Source organism: Excalfactoria chinensis, chromosome 4, assembly GCF_039878825.1.
Source record: "Excalfactoria chinensis isolate bCotChi1 chromosome 4, bCotChi1.hap2, whole genome shotgun sequence".
In the NCBI taxonomy this organism is placed as follows: Eukaryota; Metazoa; Chordata; class Aves; order Galliformes; family Phasianidae; genus Excalfactoria; species Excalfactoria chinensis.
This window is the reverse complement of record NC_092828.1, coordinates 42,980,022-43,002,347: the sequence shown is the minus strand read 5'-3', so window position 1 is coordinate 43,002,347 and position 22,326 is coordinate 42,980,022. Positions and strand designations below refer to the sequence as shown.

Sequence of the window (22,326 nt, the reverse complement as noted above, 5' to 3'; positions counted from 1 at the left end):
TGGGCTTCCAGATCTGCAGTCTCATTCCCTTGGTTCTCTGTCACCTTATTGCAGATAAAGCATGAACTGTTTATGTGAGCTTAGAATGGAGCTGTAAAAGTTAATCTGGTGAGGTACGATGTGGGCAATAAAAACTTTCCTGAGCTACCATTCAGGAGTTCTTAGAAAACAGTTTCCCCATCACACTTCCTCCAGCACTGAGAACTGCTGCACGGACAAAAAACAAGAGAAACAGTTTTAGTTCCTCAAATTGGTGACTGCCAGGAGGAAGTAGAAAGCCATTGTAATAAGAAAGTGACTTTCACATGTTTCCATTCACCGTTCTGATAAGTGTCACTCCGCAGCTGTAAACCAACGTGCCAAGGACCATAGAAGATACTCTCACAGAGTAAAACTCTTAAATTATTACATATTTCTTTCCATTTTAGTCATATTTCACGACAAGAACAGTCACCCCAGGTTTAATTCAGGCCTAGGAAACCTCTGGGAAGCCTTCACTGCTGTTCATCTATGCTGAGGAAAACCGTCCTGCATCCTGACCTGTCCTGTCAAGACACAGATGACTGTCTTGTTTTGTTCCATTTGCTGTTACAATGACAGTGTTTCTGGTCATATTCTCTGAAATAAGCAACGAGCAAAACCCAGGACTTCTGCAGGCTGCTTTTTAGAAGCTCAGGGTAACAAGCTGGAAAAGTTTCTTCAACAGAAGATTTCTATTCCTTGTAAAGTACCCTGGCCCTTCACAAACAATATCCAGGGAATGAAAGATTTCACTTCCAAGGTCATTAACGTCCCACTGCCATCTTCCTCTCACAATTGCCAAATTGTTCCCCATTCTCAAAGACTCCCCTTTCCCTGTTTTCATGTGACTGATATTACTTCACCTTCCACCGTCTCATTTACAGTAAATCAAGCGTGAGCAATGCTGTTTCCTGTGTCAGAAATGAAAACGAATGTAGGAATGCAGGTTGTGATCAGAGATCAAGGCGTGGTGTAAACATGCAGCTCTGAGTCTCCAGCACAGGCTGCAGAGCCAGCGCTCTCCCAGCAGGTAGTAACCAGCCCCAGCTGGGCAGGATAACTAGGAAAACTGCCAAAAGCGAATCTAAATGGCTTTATTTCATTAAAACGAAAGGAAAAAAAGAGAGAGAAAAAAAGGAAAAAAGTCCAATATCAAAGTCACAAGCATTGAAACAAATCTGTTAGAAAGGTTTACAGAGAAACTACCAGGCGACCTTCAGCTTTTATGTCTGAATTTTAGCTTACACTGTAATAATACACTGAGAACGTGAGATTTTCCCACTCATGCCCCATATACTTCCTTTTGAACTAGGACAGTGTGAACAAATGTAGCCCTTTTGTTTGTGTTTCAGACACCTGGAGGTGATTCATATCCAAGCCTTCACACAAGGCACATACACTGCATGGGCAAACACTCCTTTCACACTCTGCATTGAAACACAAGTTTTATTGTGCCTTTTTGATCACAGTTCCAAAGAACATCCACTTGCTTGGTGCCGTAAAGCCTTCCTGTGAACCACAAGCCACTCCTCTTGCCTTGAAACCACACTGAGCCGATAGCATCATTTTAAAGCAAAGAAGGGAAGTACGGTGCATGTTAGTTTTCTCCCTGCTGTGCTCTGAGCATTGTAAGGCGCTGATGGTGGTGTGAGTTGCGTGCTTCCAAGAGAACCAGCTGCACTAGTGGGAGCTCACCTTATACAGGTGATCAAAGCTGTCGTGAGACAACTTTCTCCCAGGCAGGCTGTTTCCCCAGCAGGAGGGACGCGAGCCCCTCAAGTATTGCTGTCAGGATGCCGAGGCCTTTCTGGTGACCCGGCTTTCTTCAGCCTGTGACCACAACCTCCCTACCTGGCAAAAACAAGTGGCACCACACGGCGAGCCCTGTTACTCTGCGTGCTCAAATGCAAGCAATAGCCTTAGCGTTCCTGATCACGTAGAATCCGTAAGAGAAGGCTGGCAGGCCGAGCATGCTGCCGGGGGCCAGGGCCATCTCGTGCAGTGCGGGGAGGGTCTCATCGTCCACCATCCGCAGCAGGCGGCCATTCAGCTGCACCTCCCTGCCAAGGCATGATGGGATACTGCAGGTGTGCTCACCCGCATCATCTCTGGCTCTGGGCGTGAGCAAGGGCACCCGGAGCAGCACGAGAAACTGCCCCCAAATAAGCAAGGTTTCTGAGGCTGCCTACATGCTGCTCAGTCCTTGCTCCAAGAGGAAGAGGTGTGGGCTCACCTGGACAGGATGCTGTCCTTGCCGTGGGGCAGCAGCAGGTACTGATCCACGCTCTTACTCCACAACCGCTTAGGCAGCTGCAAGCGCTGGGTCACGTTGGAGAGGTTCAAGGCAAACAGTGTCACATCCCCTTCCCGGTATTTGGGGCTGCATGAGAGAGACAACGGGTTTGGTAGAAACAACAGGCGCCCACGCGCTTCCTCTAGGTCACTGCCCTGGGGTGGCTTCACGGCCGTAGTGCTGCCACCAGGTGGGCAATAGCTGCTTACTGCCGGGGGTTGGTGCAGTGCAGGTAGACCCGCAGGCGCCGCGCATCCGCTCGCTCCACGCTGGCCTCCAGTACCCGGGTGCCCACCAGCCTCTTGTATAGCAGCGACAGCCAGTAGTCCTGGGGGAATGCGATTCATCTCCACCTAGCACTCATTTTTTTGAGGCAACTCCACTTTTGGTCCCCACAGCTTTTCACGTCACACCTGGATTTTGGCAATGCTGTGCCCCTTCTATGAGGCACTGTGGAGCTAGCAGGGAGCCCATAGGGGACACGCTTGCCCTCCATGCAGGAAAACCCCATGCCAGACTCATGGGCACAACATGAGGGAGAAATACCCAGTGTTTTTGGCAGCCCGGTAACATGGCGTTTCCTGACAGGTCATGTACGCACCGGCAAAGGCTTGAAGCTGGCATCCACCAGGTGATAGCTGCCAGCACCAAAGAAGACCTGCCTCATCACCACATCAATGCCATGTCGAGCTGCCAGCCCCAGCTTGTCCAGCCACCTGCCAGGAACCGGCCACAGGTCACGCTGGGGCTCAGCATGAGAGCAGCTCCCACGCTCCTGCTCTGCCACTCACATGAAGCCAGCCACATAGGTGTTGGAGAGCTGGGGGGCCCCTCCGCCATACGCTGAGCTGGTCTCACCCAGCCATACCTTCTTGCCGGGCACTGTTGCTTCCACGATCTATGTGGAGAGGGAAGGGAAATAGGAGACAGGTCAGGTTTTGTCTGCTGAAGTTACTGCAGCCACCTATGCCCATTGCACTTATTACTTCTGCTACAATTAAGGTTTCTTGCACTGTCAGCAGCAGCTGAGTTTGGAGGATGCTTATTAATTGTTGCACAGCCAAACAGTCTCTGTGCAAGGCCACATGGGGAGGATTACAGAAGAGCAGGCACCTCCAGAACATCATGTACAGCGGTGGCAAAGGAGTCCAGCACGTCAGGGCTCAGGAAATCCTCCCTCGTTGCACTTCGGCCATTCACATAGTAGCTGGAAATGGAAAAAAAACAACAGCCGGAATGAAGGAAAAATACCAATATGTTTGTACCTGCTCTCATGCAAGGCCAGTCAAAGTGTCCCTGCACCAGCTGCTGTTCTAAGGGACAGAGCCACTGCTTGTCCTTGCAACCTCTCTGCATGCATCTGGTTTGTGCTGAGCCACATCCCTTCCCAATCATGTATCTTTCTGTTGCTGGAGGACTCAGTGCAAGCCCCAGGTGTGAGTGGAGAGGTCCTGCAGGTGGAGCAAGGCTGCTCTTGTTCCCCAACAAAGTACAGCATATGCCAAAAGGCTGCAAAGCTCTCTATGCTAGAGGAAGAGATACAGTGCAGCTCTGCGTGCCATTTTGAGAAGCCAGGCTGCTGTGCTCTCACTTCTCTTCACATCACTTCTCTTTTTATTGGTAAAACATGTTTAGCAATCAAAATGACCTTGCATGCACTGCAGTCCCTGCTGCTGTATGCTGCAACACCTGGCACAGATTTGGGGTCTTCTTTGAATCCTCTGTTGTTTAGAGCAAAGCACTATACAGAGGCATCCGGGACCTGCCAGCAGAGGTGTTTCACCTCCTGCTTTCCACTAGCACGTGTGAATTGACATTTAACAAAAGTGGCAGCCAATAAGCAGAGCAGTGATGGCAGCTGACGGTACTCACTGGTGCCAGGTGACTGAGTCAATCGCCTTCCCTCCGGATTTCAGGAAGCTGCAGTCAAACAAGGGTTATAGCAGGTACTGGTGACATGCTGCAGCACCCACCCTGTCCCTGCCCACCGTGGTCCCCATAGCACATCATTGCTACCCTCCCAGGGTGCCCTGGGCACCCTGCCTACCTTCTGAGCAGGCTCTGGGTGTGCTTGCGGGGCTGCCCCACGTCGGGGCCGTACAGCTCAGCGTGTCGGTACAGGGGATGCTGGCTCAGGAGCTGCCGCAGGTGGATGAAATCACGTCCCAACTGGAAGCCATCGATGTAAATGCCTGACTTCTTCTTGAAGCTGTTGGGCTCTGGGGAAGAGGTGCCCATCAGCACCGCCCTGTGCACAGGGCTCATCCCCAGCCAAAGCGGGAGTGCTTACCATTGCCCAGCTCCCAGGAGATGTTGTAGCTGCGCTGCGCACAGTAGCCCAGCAGCTGCTTGGCGTTGGAGCTGTCCCAGCGCAGGCCAGCCCTGCGCAGCAGTGCGTTCAGCCCAAACACCAGGCGGAAGCCTGAGCAGCTGGCAAATGTGTGGAGGATGTCCAGCGTGTTCCCTGCAGGGGGCAGAGGACAGCTTCATCCTGAGGCCTCGGCATGGAGTTAGTCACTGCAGGCTGCGGTCCGTTGGTTGCATAACCCTACTGGGAAAACCCATTGAAAACTTACTTGTAATGGTGGTGTTTTTGTGCTTTTTCCAGGACTGTTCAGCAAGGAGCAGTTTCTCCTGGAGGGGCCACTGGGTGAGCAGAAGATTTGGAACCACAGCAAAGCTGGGTCGTGCTTCGCACACATCTATAGGGCAGAAGAAGGATGAGAGAAACCAAGCTGTCATCGCCATATCAGGCAACACACAAAGGGTCACACCCAGCACAAGGAACTGGGAGAGGTGTGGGTGAGGCTGAGCACTACACTTCTATTTCTGTGCAGCACGGGATCAAATCCCTCTTACCGCCATTGGCCTGAAATTCCGACGAGACTTTCTCTTCCCAAGTTGAATCTTTGTGGGGATTGAAGATCAGGAAATCTGTACTGGTGCCACCAAACCTCAGGAAACCTGGGGAGAGCCCGCTGGCCAGAGTGTGCAGCTTGGGGTGTCTGTGGAAGGGAAATTAAATGCCAGGGTCATCTCCCACATGGAGGCGAAGCATCAGCAGCATTCAGAGAGACACCTTGCAGCAGAGGATCTGAGACATCCACCCCATCAAAGTGTGGGCTTCAAGCCGGCCGTGCACCGTTTCTCCTTATTTCCATGGCCAACCACCAAATGGATGGATTTTGTTCAGAAACCAGAGCATGTATGGAATGAGTATTCAAAGTAAAGCAGACGTTGTGCAGGACATGCAGTTCCAGTGCTATCTGGGATGGCAGCAGCCCTATCTCACCCTGTGGGGACACTCAGCGGATAAAAGGCCACCAAGCACTTCCTGGTGTCATTGCGGCTGCCTGCCTTCAGATAAAGCTGGTTTTGCCTTACAGCTCTGGAGCAATGGGGCAGGGCTAGAACTTGGGATCAGGTGGGTGAAAAGGAAAGCAATTAAAAGGCTTCAGAAAACAAAGCAAAGCAAAGCAAAACAAAACACAAAAAGTTGAATCCAAAGGAGAAGAGAACAAAGAAGTAGAGCTGAAAGAACAGGAGCCCATCGCCTGGAAGCCCTGAGCTGGGAATTGCTCACAGGCAGAAAAAGGCTTTGATTTTGGCAGCTACTTGTTCACCTCTACACGCAACAGAAGCTCTCTGGCATTCACTGGGGCTCACAGCACCCAGAGCCTTGCTAAGCATCCACAAAGCCGCACCAAGGCTCATCCCACTTCTCTCCCAGCCAACAACATCATCCCCTGCCAGAGTCTCACACCAGCACCTGGCATCCTCTCACCCGTTCCCCCAGGAGCGGCTGGGGCTGCAGGGCTCACCTGAGCAGGGCAACAAAGCGCGGGTCACGGGCCAAGCTGGCATCCAGTGTAAGAGAGAGGAAGGCTGGGCTTACCGCCCCGATGGGTTCCCGCAGCCCCAGCTGCAGCTCTGCCGCCTGCCTCGGCGGCACAGAGAGCAGCAGCAGCAGCAGCACCAGCATCCTTCCTCCTCCTCCTCACCTTCCTCCTCCTCCGGGCCGCGCCGCCGCCCCAGCACCACCCCTGGAGGGCGGGCAACCCCAGCACCGCCCCGCAGCCGCCCGCTCCCAGTTTTCCCGATATGAAGTCACCCTCCGCCAGAACGAGACCAACCAGATCGCATCGGCGCTGCCGTTCGTAAACACACCCACGGCTCTGCCGGAGCGGAAGCATCAGCGACACTCCCCTTAGCACCACGATCACCAGGATGCTTCCAATGTTGGGGTATGGCACGCGTCTACTCTTTGAGGGGTGAGCTGCAGTAGCTCCTACATCCACCCCACGTGTGTTGCAGCAGCCACCCAGCCCTGCGACTGGGACACACATCCAGTGATCCATGCTACATTTGGGATATAATCCACAGACAGCAGATGGTGGGAACGATGGGTCCAGTGCTTGCTGGCCCTTGCAGCTGCAGAGTAAAACTACATTATTATTACATAGCATCACTTATTGGGGCATTAAGCACATTAAAAAAACCTGCAAGCAAAGGGAGATGAATACAGAAGTGCTTGTCACCCATAGAAGCAGAAGCAGAATGCTTTACTGGGAGCTACAGAGCAAGGGCATGAGGGCCAGGACATGCCTAAAAACCCTTTCTTAGCACTGATGCTCCACACTGGCGTCGTCCCACAACCACCACACACCCCTGCTGCTCCCCAGCCAGCCGTGCCGATGGCAGCACACAGCAGGAGCTTATAGCAATAACGCTGCCTTCAGGGAATGTCTGCAGCCCAACCGCGGAAGTGCTGAGCTATCACCAACAGCAGCACCCCCGTTCTTCCTGAGCAAGAACCAGCTGACTTTTATTTATGTGTGCAAAGGGAACGCAGTAGGGAAGAATAAACAGAGCAAGAGGCAAAATGGCTCTTGCGGCATCACAGCATTTATGCAGACCAACAGAACTGGCCGTGTCAGATTAGCGTATGAAAGAAACCTCACTGAAACAAAACTCAGTTGTAAAAGTAGACTTATGCACCAAAAATGAGGCCTCTTAAATAATTAAAACCACAGGCTGGGCTTCTCAAAGGCCTCCCGCATCATCCTCATGTCTCCTTCCACATTTTGTACCACAGACCTTTGATTTCAGAAGCAAGATAACGTATTTTCAAACCAAAACAAAACTTTCACATGCTTCGTATTCATTGCAACCTGCACCCCATATGCCAGGCTTGTGAAAGTGATGAATGAAGCTTTCAGTCACAGGATGAGACCAGAACTGCCTACAGAGGACCAGCTCACACTGCAGCACCTTTCCAGAACAGCGATCAGAACAGCAAACCAGGCTGCAAGCCTCCCACCAGCCCCTTCTGGACACAGCTTTCTGCAAGCCACAAACAGAACCACAAGCAGTGAGAGAGAGTTGCAAGGATTGCTCTTGGCCAGCAGGTTAGTTATCTAATGTAGGGATCTATTGCATTATTTGTAGAGGACTGATTCAGAAACGTTTGAGTGTTTTTCTGCTTATTTCCAAAACCCCTCAGTATGAGGGTCCAAGTAAGAACATTTCAAGTGGAGCAATAGCTGGGCAAACCAATAAGCCTTTAGAGCAGCTGCTTAGGTGTTGTGTAGGAAATAACTTACAGTTTAAGTTCTTTAATTCTCCAAGTATTCAATTCCGTTTATTAAAATCCCAAAGCCACTAGGGAAAGTAGGAGAACTAACCTTTTTAGCTGCCTTTTGATGGAAAAAATGCCTCTAACAGATTACACTTGCTACGCAAGGTTTCTCTAACAAAACAAGCTAATCAGCACTAAAATACCACTCATCATTGATTCACCACCACCTTTTGCAGAAGAGACAGTTCTAGAATACAGACCCAACTGGGATTTGATCACTCTTGACATGAAGTGCTTTAATGTTACCATGTTTTTACATAAGCAATTTGAAAAAGGAGCTCACTGTGTCATGACTGAACACTTAAGACCTCTTTAAAGCTGCCTTTATGAAGCACACCTCCTTGCTAGAGCTGCTCTTTCAATACCCTCACTACTACAACTACCATTTACCTGTGTAGCCTCAGAAGTTGATATGGCTTCTGATATTGCCTTGAAATTCAAAAACCTTTAAATAAAGCTTAAACCCTATTTGAAAGACTTTTACAGAGTCATCCTTAGCAGTTCTCTCCCCAGGCATCAACAGAGACAGAATAGTCACTTGGTGTCTCTAAGAAATATTTCCAATTCAAAATCCACACAAATACGATGTATACAAAAGATAATAAATATTTATTATATTTACAGCACATGTATATAGGACAAAGGTAAAATCTGAGACGCGCCCAGATATTTCAATTCATTATTATTTGTTTAATGACCAAGCTGGTCAGTGGGTTTATGGGATATCTGTAGGTACTTTCAAGAGTTCCTCTACTTCTTCTTGTAAAGCTGCAGCTTTTTCAGTCAGCAGCATCTGTAATAGCAATCAGATAATTAGGGAATTAAGACAATCACTTGCTATACTGTTAGGAAAGGAACACTGGTGTTTAAACCAAGTTTGTATCTGGTCTTGAAAAATGAAACTAAACAATGCTGTTGCTCACAGGACTGTAGCACTCCAAGGACTAATACCTTCTTATGTATTATGCCAAGACCTTGTACTGTTTATTGTTCCAGATCAGCAACCAGAACATTTCTGGTCTTTGCTTCTCCAATGAAGAGAACCCTTTACTAACAACCCCCCCTCCCCAACTCAAGAAACAAAATTGGTTTAAGTAGTTTCTATTTGCCAATCATTCAAGTGCACTGAGGGCTGTAGTCACTGAATTCATTCCCCTTGTAATCATCTTAGCTAAATAACATGGTTAAGAAAATGAATTCACTGGATTAATACTGATCACTCTTGCCATTGCAAATATTCACAAATTCCTGTATTTCTAAACCAAATCTTCCACTTTCTTTTAATGTTATTTGAATATTCACTTTTGAAACTGTGAACTTCTCAGGTAGTTTCTTTTAACATGCTTGCTTACCTTAGCAGATGAAACCATTTGCTTGGCTTGGCGTCGTGACAAATGCTCGATCGTCTTCACCAGAGTTTCTGGATTTGCATTAGCTACGTGTGCTAAAGTTTTGTACCCTGCGTTATAAAGCTGTTTAGCTCGTGCCTGTAAGCCAAAATGTGTGTTACATTATTGTAAGAGGCAGTAAGAATCCTCAGTCCTAATCTCTGCAACCACCTCAAACATTTATACATGTACTTTTAATACTGATCCAGGTTCCCTTTGATTCACCTTGCCAAGAACAACAAGTCTCATAAGAACTGGTGCCAGCAGTCCAGACTTAAACCCTTCTTCTCCCTTTATCCCAAATTCAGACAATTTCTTGCAAAAATGCATCAAGCTGTAGATCTCAACAGTTTTAATTTTTCAGCGTAAATACTCCCTGCCACCAAAGCTCCTGACAAGCTGATTTCTACAGATCGCTGGAATAGAAAAGACAGGTCCTTTTCAAAGGAGGTCCAGTAATGACCCAAAATCCTGCACTCAGTTCCTGCAGTATCTTCCTACTTGAATAGGAGCCCTCAAATCAGAAACTAGTCACATTTCTCACCTGAAATACACGCACAAGCATTAGTGATACTAGAAGCTTACATTCCCTATATAATGTCCCGTATTCCTGTGATAATCTTCTAACTTAACCTCAAAATAAACCTGACCTGGGCTGTGTTATACAGTTGAGCACAAAGCTCTAAATTAGTATGTAACTGCAGTGTTTTCACCGTTGCTGTAGCAGCAACCAGAAGGAGAACATGACTGTCTCCAGCTCACATTTCCCCAGCAGTCCCTGATACCCCAGACTGCTGTGAAGTACGATGCCAAATGTGGAATAAAAAACTAGCCTGGTCTTCCAGAGATACTTTAGTGATAATAACACTCAGTTTGCCTTTGTCCAAGTTTACTTACCTCTAGAACCCCTGCTACCTCCATGAGAGGAATGAGCTCTGTCTTAACACAGTATGTCAAGCGCTTGGTAAGTTCTGTCAGCAGAGCTTTATAAACCCAAAACTCCTCCAGCTCCTGCAGAGGCAAGGACAATTAAAAGTCACACTAAAAGACAGTAAAATAGACAGTGAAGAAAGACAGTAGGAAAGCTCTTCTTGTTTGTCATTCTTTCAGCTTGTTGCAGAGTTGCATTTGGCACTCCTCAGCTAAGTCTGGGATAGTTATGAAGGATGCATTATTTCAATGGAGAAAGAAACAAAGAACCAACCAAGGCAACTCTTTTCTCACAGTGACGTTATACAACCAGAAAGCCTCATCTCACAAAAGCAAGCTCAATTTTCCATCAACTGCATTTTATGACTGATTAATGACCTCTAGAGTAAGCATTCTTGCATTTTCTGTCCATCAAACTTACTGTTAACACAAGAAATATGCACCATCATACTGACATGCTTATCTTGACAACGTACAGTTACACACAGGAGAAATGAAATGCAATGTATGAGTTAAGTTTATCGTAACAGAAGATAATTCCAAGTTTTGCAAAACCAACCAAGAGAAGATACCAAGAGATATTTAACACTACCTCACAGAAATGTAGAACACACAAGGCAAATGAGGCAGCAGATGTAAGGAGACTCTGCACATAACCTCGGGACATGTTGAATTTCTCTGAGACGCTCCATATGTTGGTCTCTTTCAGTAGGGCATAGAGGACAAATGACAGGTAGAGCCTGTTCACAACAGCACTGTCCACATTCTAGGAGTAAAACAAATTAGAACTCAGTACCAATCCCCATGAAGTCCACAATTTCCTGCTCACTCTTCAAGGATTAATTCTTTACATCCCTGTTCCTTCACATCTCTAAAGCAGGTATACGTTAGACCCAAACACATTAAGCATTCTGAAAAGATGAGGTGAAAAAGTTAAGGCATAAAAGAACAGTAATAATTAAATACTTTCTTGAAAGTTAATCCAGCATTTCTGAACAGTGGAATTACAAGACTACACTGTTGTCTTAGGCGTAAGGAATCTCCAGCCTACCTTTCTGATGGCTTGACCAGAAGCCTTTTTTGCGATAAAGCTCTCAGGTACTCCCACCATATCTGCTACTTTTTGCTCTGCCAAACTCAGCTGGTTGAACTAAAGGAAGATTGATTACAATCCAAATCATTTCTTCATAACAACTAATTAGAAATTAAATGTTGCAAATCAGAACAGCTGCAGACAATGTATGTATAGTATATTTAGCTCTACAAAGTAATTCACATCAGATTTGTTTAATACACATACTGCCTGTAGGCAGGTCATATTTTGCTTTCCCTTCTCCTCCTCAAATGAGAAACTTCCATACTTTGTCACCTTTAAGTCAACTGGTTTGAAGCTACATATACAGATGTGTTCAGCTGCTAAACTTCTGGTGTACATGTACAAAGGCTGTGCATTTTTAAATGCATACACAGCTTTATTATGAAGGTGCACACAGCATCACATTTCTCACCTTATTTGGTAATGAGGGCCAGTCTATATATAAAATTCAAGATAAATCAGTTAAAAACCCGTGGTGAACTACCAGCAGCGCTTCTATGCACTCTAGTACTTTCTTCCAAGTCTTGTCATTCACTTAAACACATCTGGAATTTAAGTTCTTCCCTCTCAGACAGTGATCAATACTAATATAGAGTTGAATAAAAAGGGATCAGTTTCACCAAATATTTCAAAAATAAATGGCTCAGTGATCAAAAACCACATTTTTTTTCCTGTACTCCAAGTCGTTCTGCAAACTCTAGGATGATTTTATACAAACTAGACCAAATTCTCTGCAGTCAGATCTGCAGCTTCTTTACCCATCAAACTGTTGAGTACCACACACTAACAACCCCAGTTATACAGACTTCAGTGCCATCATGCTGCTGTTTCTCACAAAGAGGACAAAATATCAATGCACGAGATGAATTAGGTTCTTGAGGTAAAGAAAAGCACTTCTGACCTGCGATTGAAAACATTTAACATCTTTACCTTTTCATCAAAATGTTATTGTACTAATTACATTCTGTATGTAGAAACACTCAAAATCCACTAAGCAGCATTAGTATATGCCCTGATCAATGATTGAAATACAAATCTCACCTGCCTCAAGTATAGCATCCAATCTGGGCTGCAGTTGGAAACCATGTCATATGGAGTAGCCAAATAGACAAGATGAAGACTGCTCTCAAGAACCAGCCCTTCCAAGCCTTTCCTCAGCTCTTTGTAAAGAAGATTGCAGTATGACACGTCTATAGACCCTAAAATAAGCATACACTGCTCAGCAATTTTAGGAAGGCACACAGAGTTAAGTGCATCAGATTCTCACATGTCGTCATCATTTGGCTTTTTCAGAAAAGTTTGTTGGCAGTGCAATCTGAATCCAAGAGAAAAGCATAGCCCAAATAACCATTGTCACCTATCATTACTGGTAAAAAGAAACTGCGAGAAGTCTGCAGTTACTGATTTCCATATACGGTTAGTGTGCTTTTGGAACATTTGAAGAAACTCTTGTAAGTTTTATAGATTGAAGCTATCTCTCAGTTTCATACAAATGCTTTCCTTGTCATACATCCTTATGCTATGAGATGAAAAAAAATCATACTTTCCGGTATACTTTTTACATTAGATTTGGACCACGTGTAAAATTACTTCCTTTCCCCATCAATCTCCTTGTAGGCTAAAAAATAACATTGCTCACAATACCTACTTGTGAAAATTAGACTGCAATTTTCATTACAACCATTAAGGCAAATTAAGTCATTAATTTTAATACAGCTCTCTTTGGAGCCTTCTTGTGATTCATGTTGTTCAAATTCATACCCATAACATTCAGTCACGTAATGCTTACTCATACTTAATTTCAGTCCAACACATTATTTAGTAACTAAACTAGCACTGGCCAAGCTTTTTTTCAAAGCTTTTCAAAGAGAAGAGAGAAAACCACATTGAACTGAGGTACAGCTGAGATGAAAGCGTTTGCTAAAGAATAAAATTAATCTTACCTTTATATGTAGCTTTACCCAACAGTGTGATTGTTAGTGGACTTGTGGAATTCTGATCCTTGTCCATTATTTTTCCTTTTAAGAGTCCCTTTTCTATTAGATTTTGTAGCTCATCTCTAACGATCTCTGAGAGGCTCTTCTCTTTCAACAGCAGCTGCTGCTGGACGCCCAGCAATGTATGGCACATAAAACTGTACACTTCCTCTTGGGTAACTGCAATCTGTATAAGATTTGGAAGTGATTAGCATTGCTCAAATGTGTCATCATGCATAAAAGAGCATGCTACTCAAAACAATTACTCAGACTACCTTTTAAGTTGTTTATAGAGAGATAAATGACAAACAGAATAGACTGCTGATCATTGATCTGATGGGACAGCATGTACATTTGTTTATTATCCTGGCTATTCTATTATGTTAATTTGTTTAGACCGTTACTAGTTTTTATTCTCAGAATCTAGTATCAGAAATGGAAGTATTAAGACACTGGAGAAGACAGACATAACTCGGGCCTTGCCCACACTGGCAAAGCATCACGTTGTGTCATTACTTTTTAAGTGAGAAAGATACTAGTCACAGTTTTGCACTTCTCATCTGAAGTGAAGCTGTGTCCATCTTAGCTAAGTTCAACTGTTGAAAATATCTGTTTTTCCTACAGAATCAAGCAATACAATATTTATTGCATCCCCCAAACACTTTAACTGCTGATAATACTTAACTAATACCTTTAATCCAACCAATGATAGCAACAGGTACTGCATTCCCTTGGTGAACTCTGGCAGAAGATTGCTGTAACAATTCTCCAAAGGACTGGTTATTAAATCTCGAACCTAAAAGGTCCCAAGAAATATATTAGTAGAGAAAAATATTTATGTAGTAGTTTAAAACTGTTCTGAAATACGGATACTTGTCATTCTGCTTATAAACACAGTATCTGTAAACATTTAGCACTTATAGCTAATGGTGAAAACAGTCCATGTAGGACCAAAGCAATTAACAGGCATTACACAAGTCAATTACTTCAAACAAATTCTACAGAAATTAGGCTAAGGAGCTCATCTACTCCTCTTTATCTCACCAACTTAATCCAATGACTCAAACCAGCAACAGCTTCATAAAAGTTACCAAATGTTTGTCTTTTTCCTGCACTATGAGAATACTTTCACCAGCATTGTCAATACCGGCTCGACCAGCTCTGCCAATCATTTGTTTATATTGATTCTTCTTCAGGAACTCACTAGCAACATATGGAGCTCTTAAAATCACCCTGTAAAACAAAAAAAGAATCATTAGTAAGCTGTGCTTCATATTAAAATTACTATAGCTGCAATATCTTAAAAATGCTTCATGCTTTGCAACTAAGCTAACCAAAACTAAATGGACTTGTTTCAAAACAAGCGTTTCACAAAACAACATTCAATGACTTCCAGTTTGAACCGCAATCCATTTTAATTACTCGTCAAACACAAACAACGTTGACCCTGAGTCAGCAATGCTAAAAACAGACCACATTCCTCTGTTAAAGAAATAAAGTTCTCTCCCCTCAGATGTGTCAAACACATGCACGCAAATCCAGCTTCTTAGTCTTTGGTCTTAAAGACGATGGCAAGACATGCCATCAATACCTGTGTAACAGGTGCTAGTATATTCTTCTGGTAAAATATATTTAAATATCATCTTATAAAGTAATTATTTTAGGATTTAAATGTTATTCTTGTGAAAGCATTTAAAAAGCATCATCACCTGCTCATTATTACTGAAGAAATTTCATGATGTAGTAAAAATTCCTTCATCCATTCAGGAAAGCGTTCCTCAGCCATGCATTCTGAGAGACTTGCTACTGATATATTTTTCCTAGGTGATAACTTTGCAGTTTTAATTCTGTCCTAAGCTCAGTGTGTTAAATTACTTCCTCCCGGAATTTCCAAGTATCAGCTGAAAGATACTTATTAGAGCTGTGATGTTTCCAATTTAAGGTTTATTGTTATTATTTACAGTGCAAGAATGAAACAATGTAATATTTCTGTTAACTAACCTTCTGGCTGGCAGGTTGACTCCTGCAGCTAAGGTAGCTGTGCAAGCAAGAAGGCACAGGACACCTCTAGAATATGCTTCTTCTATACTCTTCCTTTCATCATTTGTAAGGCCACTATGGTGATAGGCAATACCAAAAGGAATCGTTTGCCTCAGAACAGGACAGATGCTTCCATTTCCAATATCCTTTAGGTTCTTAATTAGATCCTGTTTCTCTTTCTCCCTGTGAGCTCTGAATTCTCTTTGAAAACAAAAAAACATTGCTTCAGACTTTGATCAATTAATAATCACTTTAAGAAAATTTAGGCAGACATAGCTTCTATATTTCTGTTCATTATCCATTCCTGTCACTAAATATGCGAGTTTGGATAAAGATTTGTTTTTGACAGCTTTAAAATAGCGATACACAAGTAGAGACTGAAGTCAACCACAAGTGATTTTTTTTTGTCATTGTTAAGAAACAAGGGTACAGAAGGCATCAAATATTGATTAGGTGTGTATCAGCCACATTGAAGACAAGGTGGAAGGTCAGTATCAGCTTATAAACATGAAAATTGGTTCCAAGATTGGTGGCAGGGAAATCTGAATAATCAATGTAATTTCTTGCTACATACCACTTCAACTTTGCTAGACTATAACTATATCCAATCAGACTTTTATCCAGTCAAACAAATCTCAATTTCTTTTGCACATGAAGCTCAGTATAGTGTTTACATCCTCTAAGCAGAGAATACTTCATACTTCCATGTTCAACTAATGACATACATGACCAAATACAGGGCTATAGAAAAAATGTCTTTAAGTAGCTTGCGGAGATAAGTGCCAATAAGACAAGGTTAATTCCTTCTAATATACGTTTATCATGCTTTTTAAGTTTATTCTCTATTTATCAGATTTGCTGAGCAAAGTTTGTAAAACAGTTTACTAATAAGCCTAGAGCAGTTTTCTGTAATATATCCAGTTAACAGCTTCACATAATTCTGTACATTTGAAGCACACCTCATCACCCAGAAAAGCCACTACCATAATAAAGATAAATCCCAAGTTCTAGCCAATAATTCCATATATAATAATAATAAAAACAAAACAGGAGATAAAACATACTTGTTCAGATACTTGCAAACCATTGTAGCCACATTCTCACAGTTCTTTTTAGTGGGACAAAAGATTAGGCAGGAATATTTTGGAATAACTTCAGTAACCAGTGCAACGATGTGGTCAGGATCTGCTTTCTCCAGACTACTAGGATACTATCAACAGATTGACAAACATCATTTTTTAAAGGTAGCATTTAATTCTTAAACTCAGCAAGTACTCAGTACCTGTGCTCTGCCTTCACAAGTCATCCATTTGCATTAAGGCAACTTAAAAACAAGAATATGTGGGATGAACTTCTCCCAACTAAGCGCTTTACAGTTTACCAAAAGATTCAGCTCAGTATAGCTACATAAAAATCAAATACCCTTCTTCCTCCTCCTTAGTATCTTTAGTATCACAGTAGCAATGGTGCTTGTGCTAGCTGCAGCATGCCATCACCCACCACTCTTAACACTGAAGTGAATCCAAATAAGTCAGTCATAAGCTTATAAATAAAAGAACGCAGGTTCATTGTTAAGAGTGATAAACAGCTGAGAAAATCTATCCAAAGAGTTGCAGCAGTTAGCTCCCTGGAATTTTCAAGCCCACTTGAATAGGAGAATACTGAAAAGAAACAAACCTCACCTTCTACTTTAAGAGCAGTAAAAACATTAAAATATGGTTAAACATCTGATATTTAAAGAACCTTTTTCTCCCACTAAGTTTGCTACTGTCTTTGCTATATGCATTACAAGTCAACTACGTAATTTCTCCTGTGAGAGCACTGCAAAGACATGAATGAATAATGATGTTTTATAACCATAGTTCAAAGAAACTTAGATCTTACCTTGAAATTAAGGAGACGTGAAAAAGTAAAGCCATTTTCTGCTTTGCTGTCTACCTCATAAATTGAATCTCTTATCTTTATGTATTCCTTTAACTCTACCTAGATTGATTTAAGCCAGAAACAGAAACAGTCAAATTACCAAGATGAAGCCATTATTGATATGCAGCTGTTTGTTTTTAGTGAGCATCATGCTTCACTTAGATACATGCATGCATTTAAAAAAAATAGCTCTAATTATCTGCTCTGACAAAACAAATGTCGAATTAGCTAAGAATATGCATCACTGTTCATAAACAGTTCTCATGACTGAAGACCACCAGCTCAGATTCCAAGCGCATTACACGAACAGTAATGACTTATCATTAGTTCAGATAACATAAGGACATATGATGTATAAACCATGGAAAAAGCTTTTGTTGGTACAATTGCAAGCCTCAGCGCGCATATTGCTTTAATTTTTCAAACACTGTGAAAGTAAACACACAGCCCACGTTAAAGGTCTGAACAGGGCTGTTATAACTTTAAAGCCAGAAACAACAGTGACTGGTTTACAGTATTTTGTGTACATACCGGTCTGAAATTTTTAGTATAGTACTCTGCTTGCAGGAACTTTTGCAGGTCTCCAACATTATTTAAAGTTGCACTCATTCCAACAATATGCGTACTTTCTGTAAAACACAAGTTGAGATGAGTTTATTTCCATGGTCACCATTTTAAACACTTGGCTCAGTATTTAACTCATAAGCCTGCTTAGCCATTACTAGCATTCAAGTGCCAAATCAGCAGGTTTCACAGGGATATAACTAAGAAATATTGCCTGAGATGTAAGCATAGAAAAGGAACCCTTCTCTATAGAGATGTTTAACTCCAATGGCTAATGGGCTCCTATGAAGAAATGGAAAATGTTTGACAGGGCTCAGGATTGCTCAGATAAGTATCAAAAAGGCTTCAAGAACACTCAGCCCATCCTTATGGGGTAAAACAACTCAAAGAGTAAACACTGCTGGGTCATGGACACAACATTTTCCAAAAGCAGCCCAGACAGTACAGATCTAGAAAGCAAAGCCCAGACTCTACAGATGATCACAAAACAGTATTTTAGAGACTGACTTACTACTAGTGTAAAGTATTTTTGCAAGAGTCATTTCCAGCGTCGCTCCACGACTCCCCTCTCCAATCATATGCAACTGCAAACCAGAGGAGAAAGCAACCAAGTGTTATTATTGGGTTACAAATATTCCCACAAACACTACAGTTTATTTCTAAGTAATTTTGAGTTGAGTGTCTGTCAAGATTCCATCTAGAGTTCCACTTGGTAAACTGACTCACTAAGCTTCTTCCCTAAGTACTGCCTTAATTAATACATATCTAAGAACCATAGGACAAAGGATCCAAGAGTAAAAGCAGCTCAAATTTGCATCCACTTAATTATATCACAAGTGTCAGGGAAATAGGATCCTTTGCAATGGCATGGAGGTGAAGCAACATAAACTTACCTTGTTCAACTTATTTTTAAGAAAGACTTGTTATGGAACCTAAACAAATCTTTTCTTAGCAGGCAGGTGCTACCAGAAAAAGCCTAACTTATTTATTAAACCTTTTCACATTTAGAGGAGTTATGTTTAAAAAAGGTCAGCCTGGAGCATTCCAAGAGTTGAACATCCAATTTTACATGTTACACGTGTGATTCAATCCCATAATTAACCTTTAGCAATATGACTCAGTCACATTACTAAAAAGCAGAGTAACAGGTAATTCTCAGTGAAATGTGACTTCATTTTCTCTTCAGTAGACCAGCCCCCAAATCCCAGGATATCGAATTCAGGCACACAACACGTATATGCAAAACCACATGTCAGACAACTCAATATCACTTTCTAATTTTTGTTACTTCGTAGAGCCAAACAAAGAAACAGTTAATTTACAATTAACCACGAACACGGTAGACACTGTGGTTGCAATGGTAATGGGAGGACGGTTGGACTAGATGATCTTGTAGGTCCTTCCCAACCTTGTGATTCTATGATTCTATATGTTAACATAGTTTACTGTGACAAAGAATATTTCAGTTGATGAATAAAAATAACATTCAACAAAATGGGCATTGGTTACAGTTGAGTTTTCTGCTCCCAAATTACCAATGCAGTAACGAAGTTATACTATTTGGGACACAGTAAGTCCAGGAAACTAAAACAATGAAACAAACTAAAGCTATTTATGGGAAATCCTGTGACCTACCTCATCTACTACAACTAGACCAAGGTCATCAATTCTATCTGTTTCAATCAAAGAATTCACAAGAGCGTGTCCTTTTTCTATGGTAGCAATATAAAGCGACTTCTTTACTCTTCTCTTGATGGGTGGAAATCTTCCCTTACTTCCCGCATATTCTTCAACCAGGAAACCTAACTCTATCCCAAAGCTTGATAAACCCCAAACCTGTAAAAACAAAAGACAAACAAAAAGAAAATCCAACATCAGTTGGTAAACACTCACGCTCATTCTGAATTTCAGACCTGTCTCAACTACTCAACCGTGCATGTAACCTACCCACGCCTAAACCCAACTGTGTAAGGAAAGCAAAACATCAACTATGACTGCTTTCCACAGCTGAAAAACAAAAGCATTCACCTCTTTATTGAGGGTAGTTTAACTTTTCTCTAACTACATTGTGATCTAGTCAGAGTAGCATCTGTCTTTATTACAACAGTACTCCGCTACAAGGGCTGACAGAAAAACACTACATAAGAACAGAAATACATGTGGCACTGCAGAATGCTATCATTTCAAGAACCTGCCCATTTCTTATAACTCAGCATACTGACATGACAACCACAATATTTTCTTAGAATAAAACTGAGTCTCAGCACAGCACTTAAAAGCAAAGCAACTCATTACCCAAAATGCTCTTAATGGAAAAATTCTGTTCGCTAACTTTACTGCTAAAACCAGTCACATAACAAGGCACATTGGAGAACATGCACAATACCAGGAATTTTCAGACCTTTTCTTGGACAATGGCAACATACGGCAGGATCATCAGAACATCCTTCTGCCTGCAGAGTAATTCTTGGAGAATTAAGATTTCAGCAACAAGTGTTTTTCCACCACTAGTTGGTAAAGAGTAAATCAAATTCTTCCTCTGCTGGAGGGATTTTAATGTTAAGCAATCATGCTGCCATTCTGCAAAATTAAAGAAGAATTATTGCCAATCCTTTTTAAGGCTCTTTGCCCACGCTGTATAAAACCCACCAATTTGGCAATCAGGAGCTTTCTTCAGTTAAGTGCTACAAGCCTCCCCATTTTCTCAGATATCACACAAAAACATATTCCTGTAAGCCACACCATCTTCCTCCACACTGCTGAAAAACAATTCTCTTTTGACATAGCTATTATTACCTTTACTTTCTTATCCTTCCTCCTCTGGAGATCCAACATGACTTAGGCTCTTCCCTCAAATGCAACAAGTAGCGTTACATCATCCGACTTTTACACTTGAAAATATTCTAATTTAAATATCTGGTTTGTGCAATGGGCAGTAAGTCAACCATGAACAAGTAATTTTACACCGCAATAGATTAAACAGAAAATACTTCACTTATACTACAATTGTTCGCTTCAAAGAAGCCATAGCTTGTATTACCATAAAGTGTTTCAATCCCCCGAAATTGCCTGAGGAGATGTTTAACTTTGCTGGGTAATCCATAAAATGGGCCTATATCAAAAGATGATGATCCGATTGTTTCTCTAGCAACAGAAATCTCTTCAGATAAAATAGCTTCTTTAAGCTGCTTCGTCTTTGAGACCGTTGGAGTCTGGGCTTTGGCATTTCCAGTCATAGCATTTTTCAGATGATCTTTAAGACTCACGCTTTTACATGAATCAGACTTAGAGCCTTCAGAAGGTTTTGTGCTTTTGTTCTTATGTCCAAAGTCAGGACATGGAGATGACAGACTTGGGATTTTGTCCAACAAGGAACTCTTGGGCTTATCCACCTTTTCTGTGCCTGCAGACCTTTGGGAATGAGAAGAAAGCTCACCCATTTTCTCCAAATACAAAAGTTGTGATGAAGGCAATTCATCGAAAACAGAGTCACTGAGCTCTTCATTGGTGTCTCTGGTGTCATTTTCATTCACTTGGAAGCCACGATATCCATCCACTTTACATACACTACTATCTTCTACAGCATGCAGATTGCCTTGCTTGCTTTGGTCCATTTCTGACTGAAGATACCTATGGGCAAACTCTCCAGCTGCATTCATGTCTGTGCCTTTTTCCTGGGGGTGCTGCTGTTCTGCATCAAGAACTTGAGCCAATAACGAATCACTTTCATGAAAGCTGTCATAGTCACCAAACATATCCTCTTCACTGTCATTGGTACACTGTGGAAACAGGACAATAAGAGAACTAACACTGTGAAGAAACAAGCTAGAAAAGCCTTACCAACTGAAGCATAACCTGTAGTTCACGTAACCATTCTAGAACTTATCGAGCAATTAATCTGTTTTTCTACTCAGCAGTGAAAAGCAGTTCAACTTTTAATGCTTGCAATCGAGTGAAATGCAGTACAGCCTCAACGAGATTTTTGAGGCTCCTAATCCGGAACAGCCCCAGCCAGACACCGCCCACCACCACAGCCCCACCACAGCCCGCTCCGGCCCGTTCCCCTGCCACCACTCTCCGTACCGGTGGCTCGGCCGGGACCCCCTCACCCCAAGCACTGGGTCTCTTGACAGCCAACGGCGAGCAGGCGGCCCCGGGCCGCGCAGACGGATGACTCCGTTTGCGAGCGGAGCTGATGCAGCTTCTCCTCCGCACGGCGAGAGCGGGCTCAGCCATGAGGAGGGAGCCGAGAGGCATCAGAGCGGCACCGGAACCGCATCCATGGCGGCTAATAAAGACACAAGGAGTCCGACCCCAACCGCCGCCACCAGCTCAAGAACTAAACAAGCTGTACCACGTGACAGGTGCGCAGCCAATCGCCTGCCTCAAGTAGTGCAGGCCGTAGCCCCATTGGGCAGCGGATCGTATTTCCGGTTGGCTGAAGGGCGCAGGCGGAA

General features: G+C 43.0%; 2 protein-coding genes across 3 annotated transcripts; both read right to left on the bottom strand.

Moving 5' to 3' along the window:
- Positions 1–377: 377 nt before the first annotated feature.
- Positions 378–6,427, bottom strand: HPSE (heparanase). 2 transcript variants are annotated; one of them, XM_072334797.1, is made up of 12 exons: positions 6,136–6,427; positions 5,174–5,319; positions 4,891–5,016; positions 4,605–4,778; positions 4,362–4,533; positions 4,187–4,234; positions 3,428–3,521; positions 3,106–3,212; positions 2,916–3,030; positions 2,524–2,642; positions 2,255–2,401; positions 378–2,081 (listed from the first exon to the last, which is right to left on the bottom strand). In XM_072334797.1, exons 1-12 carry the CDS (start codon positions 6,294–6,296, stop codon positions 1,922–1,924), a joined length of 1,569 nt encoding a protein of 522 aa, XP_072190898.1. In that variant the 5' UTR covers positions 6,297–6,427; the 3' UTR covers positions 378–1,921. The 2 variants fall into 2 exon arrangements, with proteins under 2 accessions (XP_072190898.1, XP_072190899.1); XM_072334798.1 differs by lacking the exon at positions 4,187–4,234 and having other exon boundaries at positions 1,100–2,081.
- A 2,107-nt stretch (positions 6,428–8,534) lies between these two features.
- Positions 8,535–22,219, bottom strand: HELQ (helicase, POLQ like). The gene is made up of 18 exons (XM_072334796.1): positions 21,953–22,219; positions 20,910–21,648; positions 20,271–20,449; positions 19,505–19,705; positions 18,381–18,453; positions 17,837–17,934; positions 17,267–17,365; positions 16,447–16,592; positions 15,344–15,583; positions 14,434–14,575; positions 14,034–14,138; positions 13,310–13,529; positions 12,408–12,565; positions 11,322–11,420; positions 10,863–11,036; positions 10,238–10,351; positions 9,305–9,439; positions 8,535–8,745 (listed from the first exon to the last, which is right to left on the bottom strand). Exons 1-18 carry the CDS (start codon positions 22,124–22,126, stop codon positions 8,668–8,670), a joined length of 3,174 nt encoding a protein of 1,057 aa, XP_072190897.1. The 5' UTR covers positions 22,127–22,219; the 3' UTR covers positions 8,535–8,667.
- Between the last annotated feature and the right edge of the window lie 107 nt (positions 22,220–22,326).

Bases quoted from the DNA above. Each gene is read 5' to 3' on its own strand.
- HPSE (XM_072334797.1), bottom strand. From the start codon at position 6,296: ATGCTGGTGCTGCTGCTGCTGCTGCTCTCTGTGCCGCCGAGGCAGGCG. The intron at 5,320-6,135 runs GTGAGCCCTGCA...TCCCTTCCACAG, and splicing joins CGCTTTGTTGCCCTGCTCAG to ACACCCCAAGCTGCACACTC. The intron at 3,031-3,105 runs GTGAGTGGCAGA...GGTTCCTGGCAG, and splicing joins ACCTATGTGGCTGGCTTCAT to GTGGCTGGACAAGCTGGGGC.
- HELQ (XM_072334796.1), bottom strand. From the start codon at position 22,126: ATGCCTCTCGGCTCCCTCCTCATGGCTGAGCCCGCTCTCGCCGTGCGG. The intron at 18,454-19,504 runs GTAGGTCACAGG...TCTGGTTTGCAG, and splicing joins GTCTAGTTGTAGTAGATGAG to TTGCATATGATTGGAGAGGG. The intron at 14,139-14,433 runs GTAACTTTTATG...GGGACCTTTTAG, and splicing joins AGGAAAAAGACAAACATTTG to GTTCGAGATTTAATAACCAG.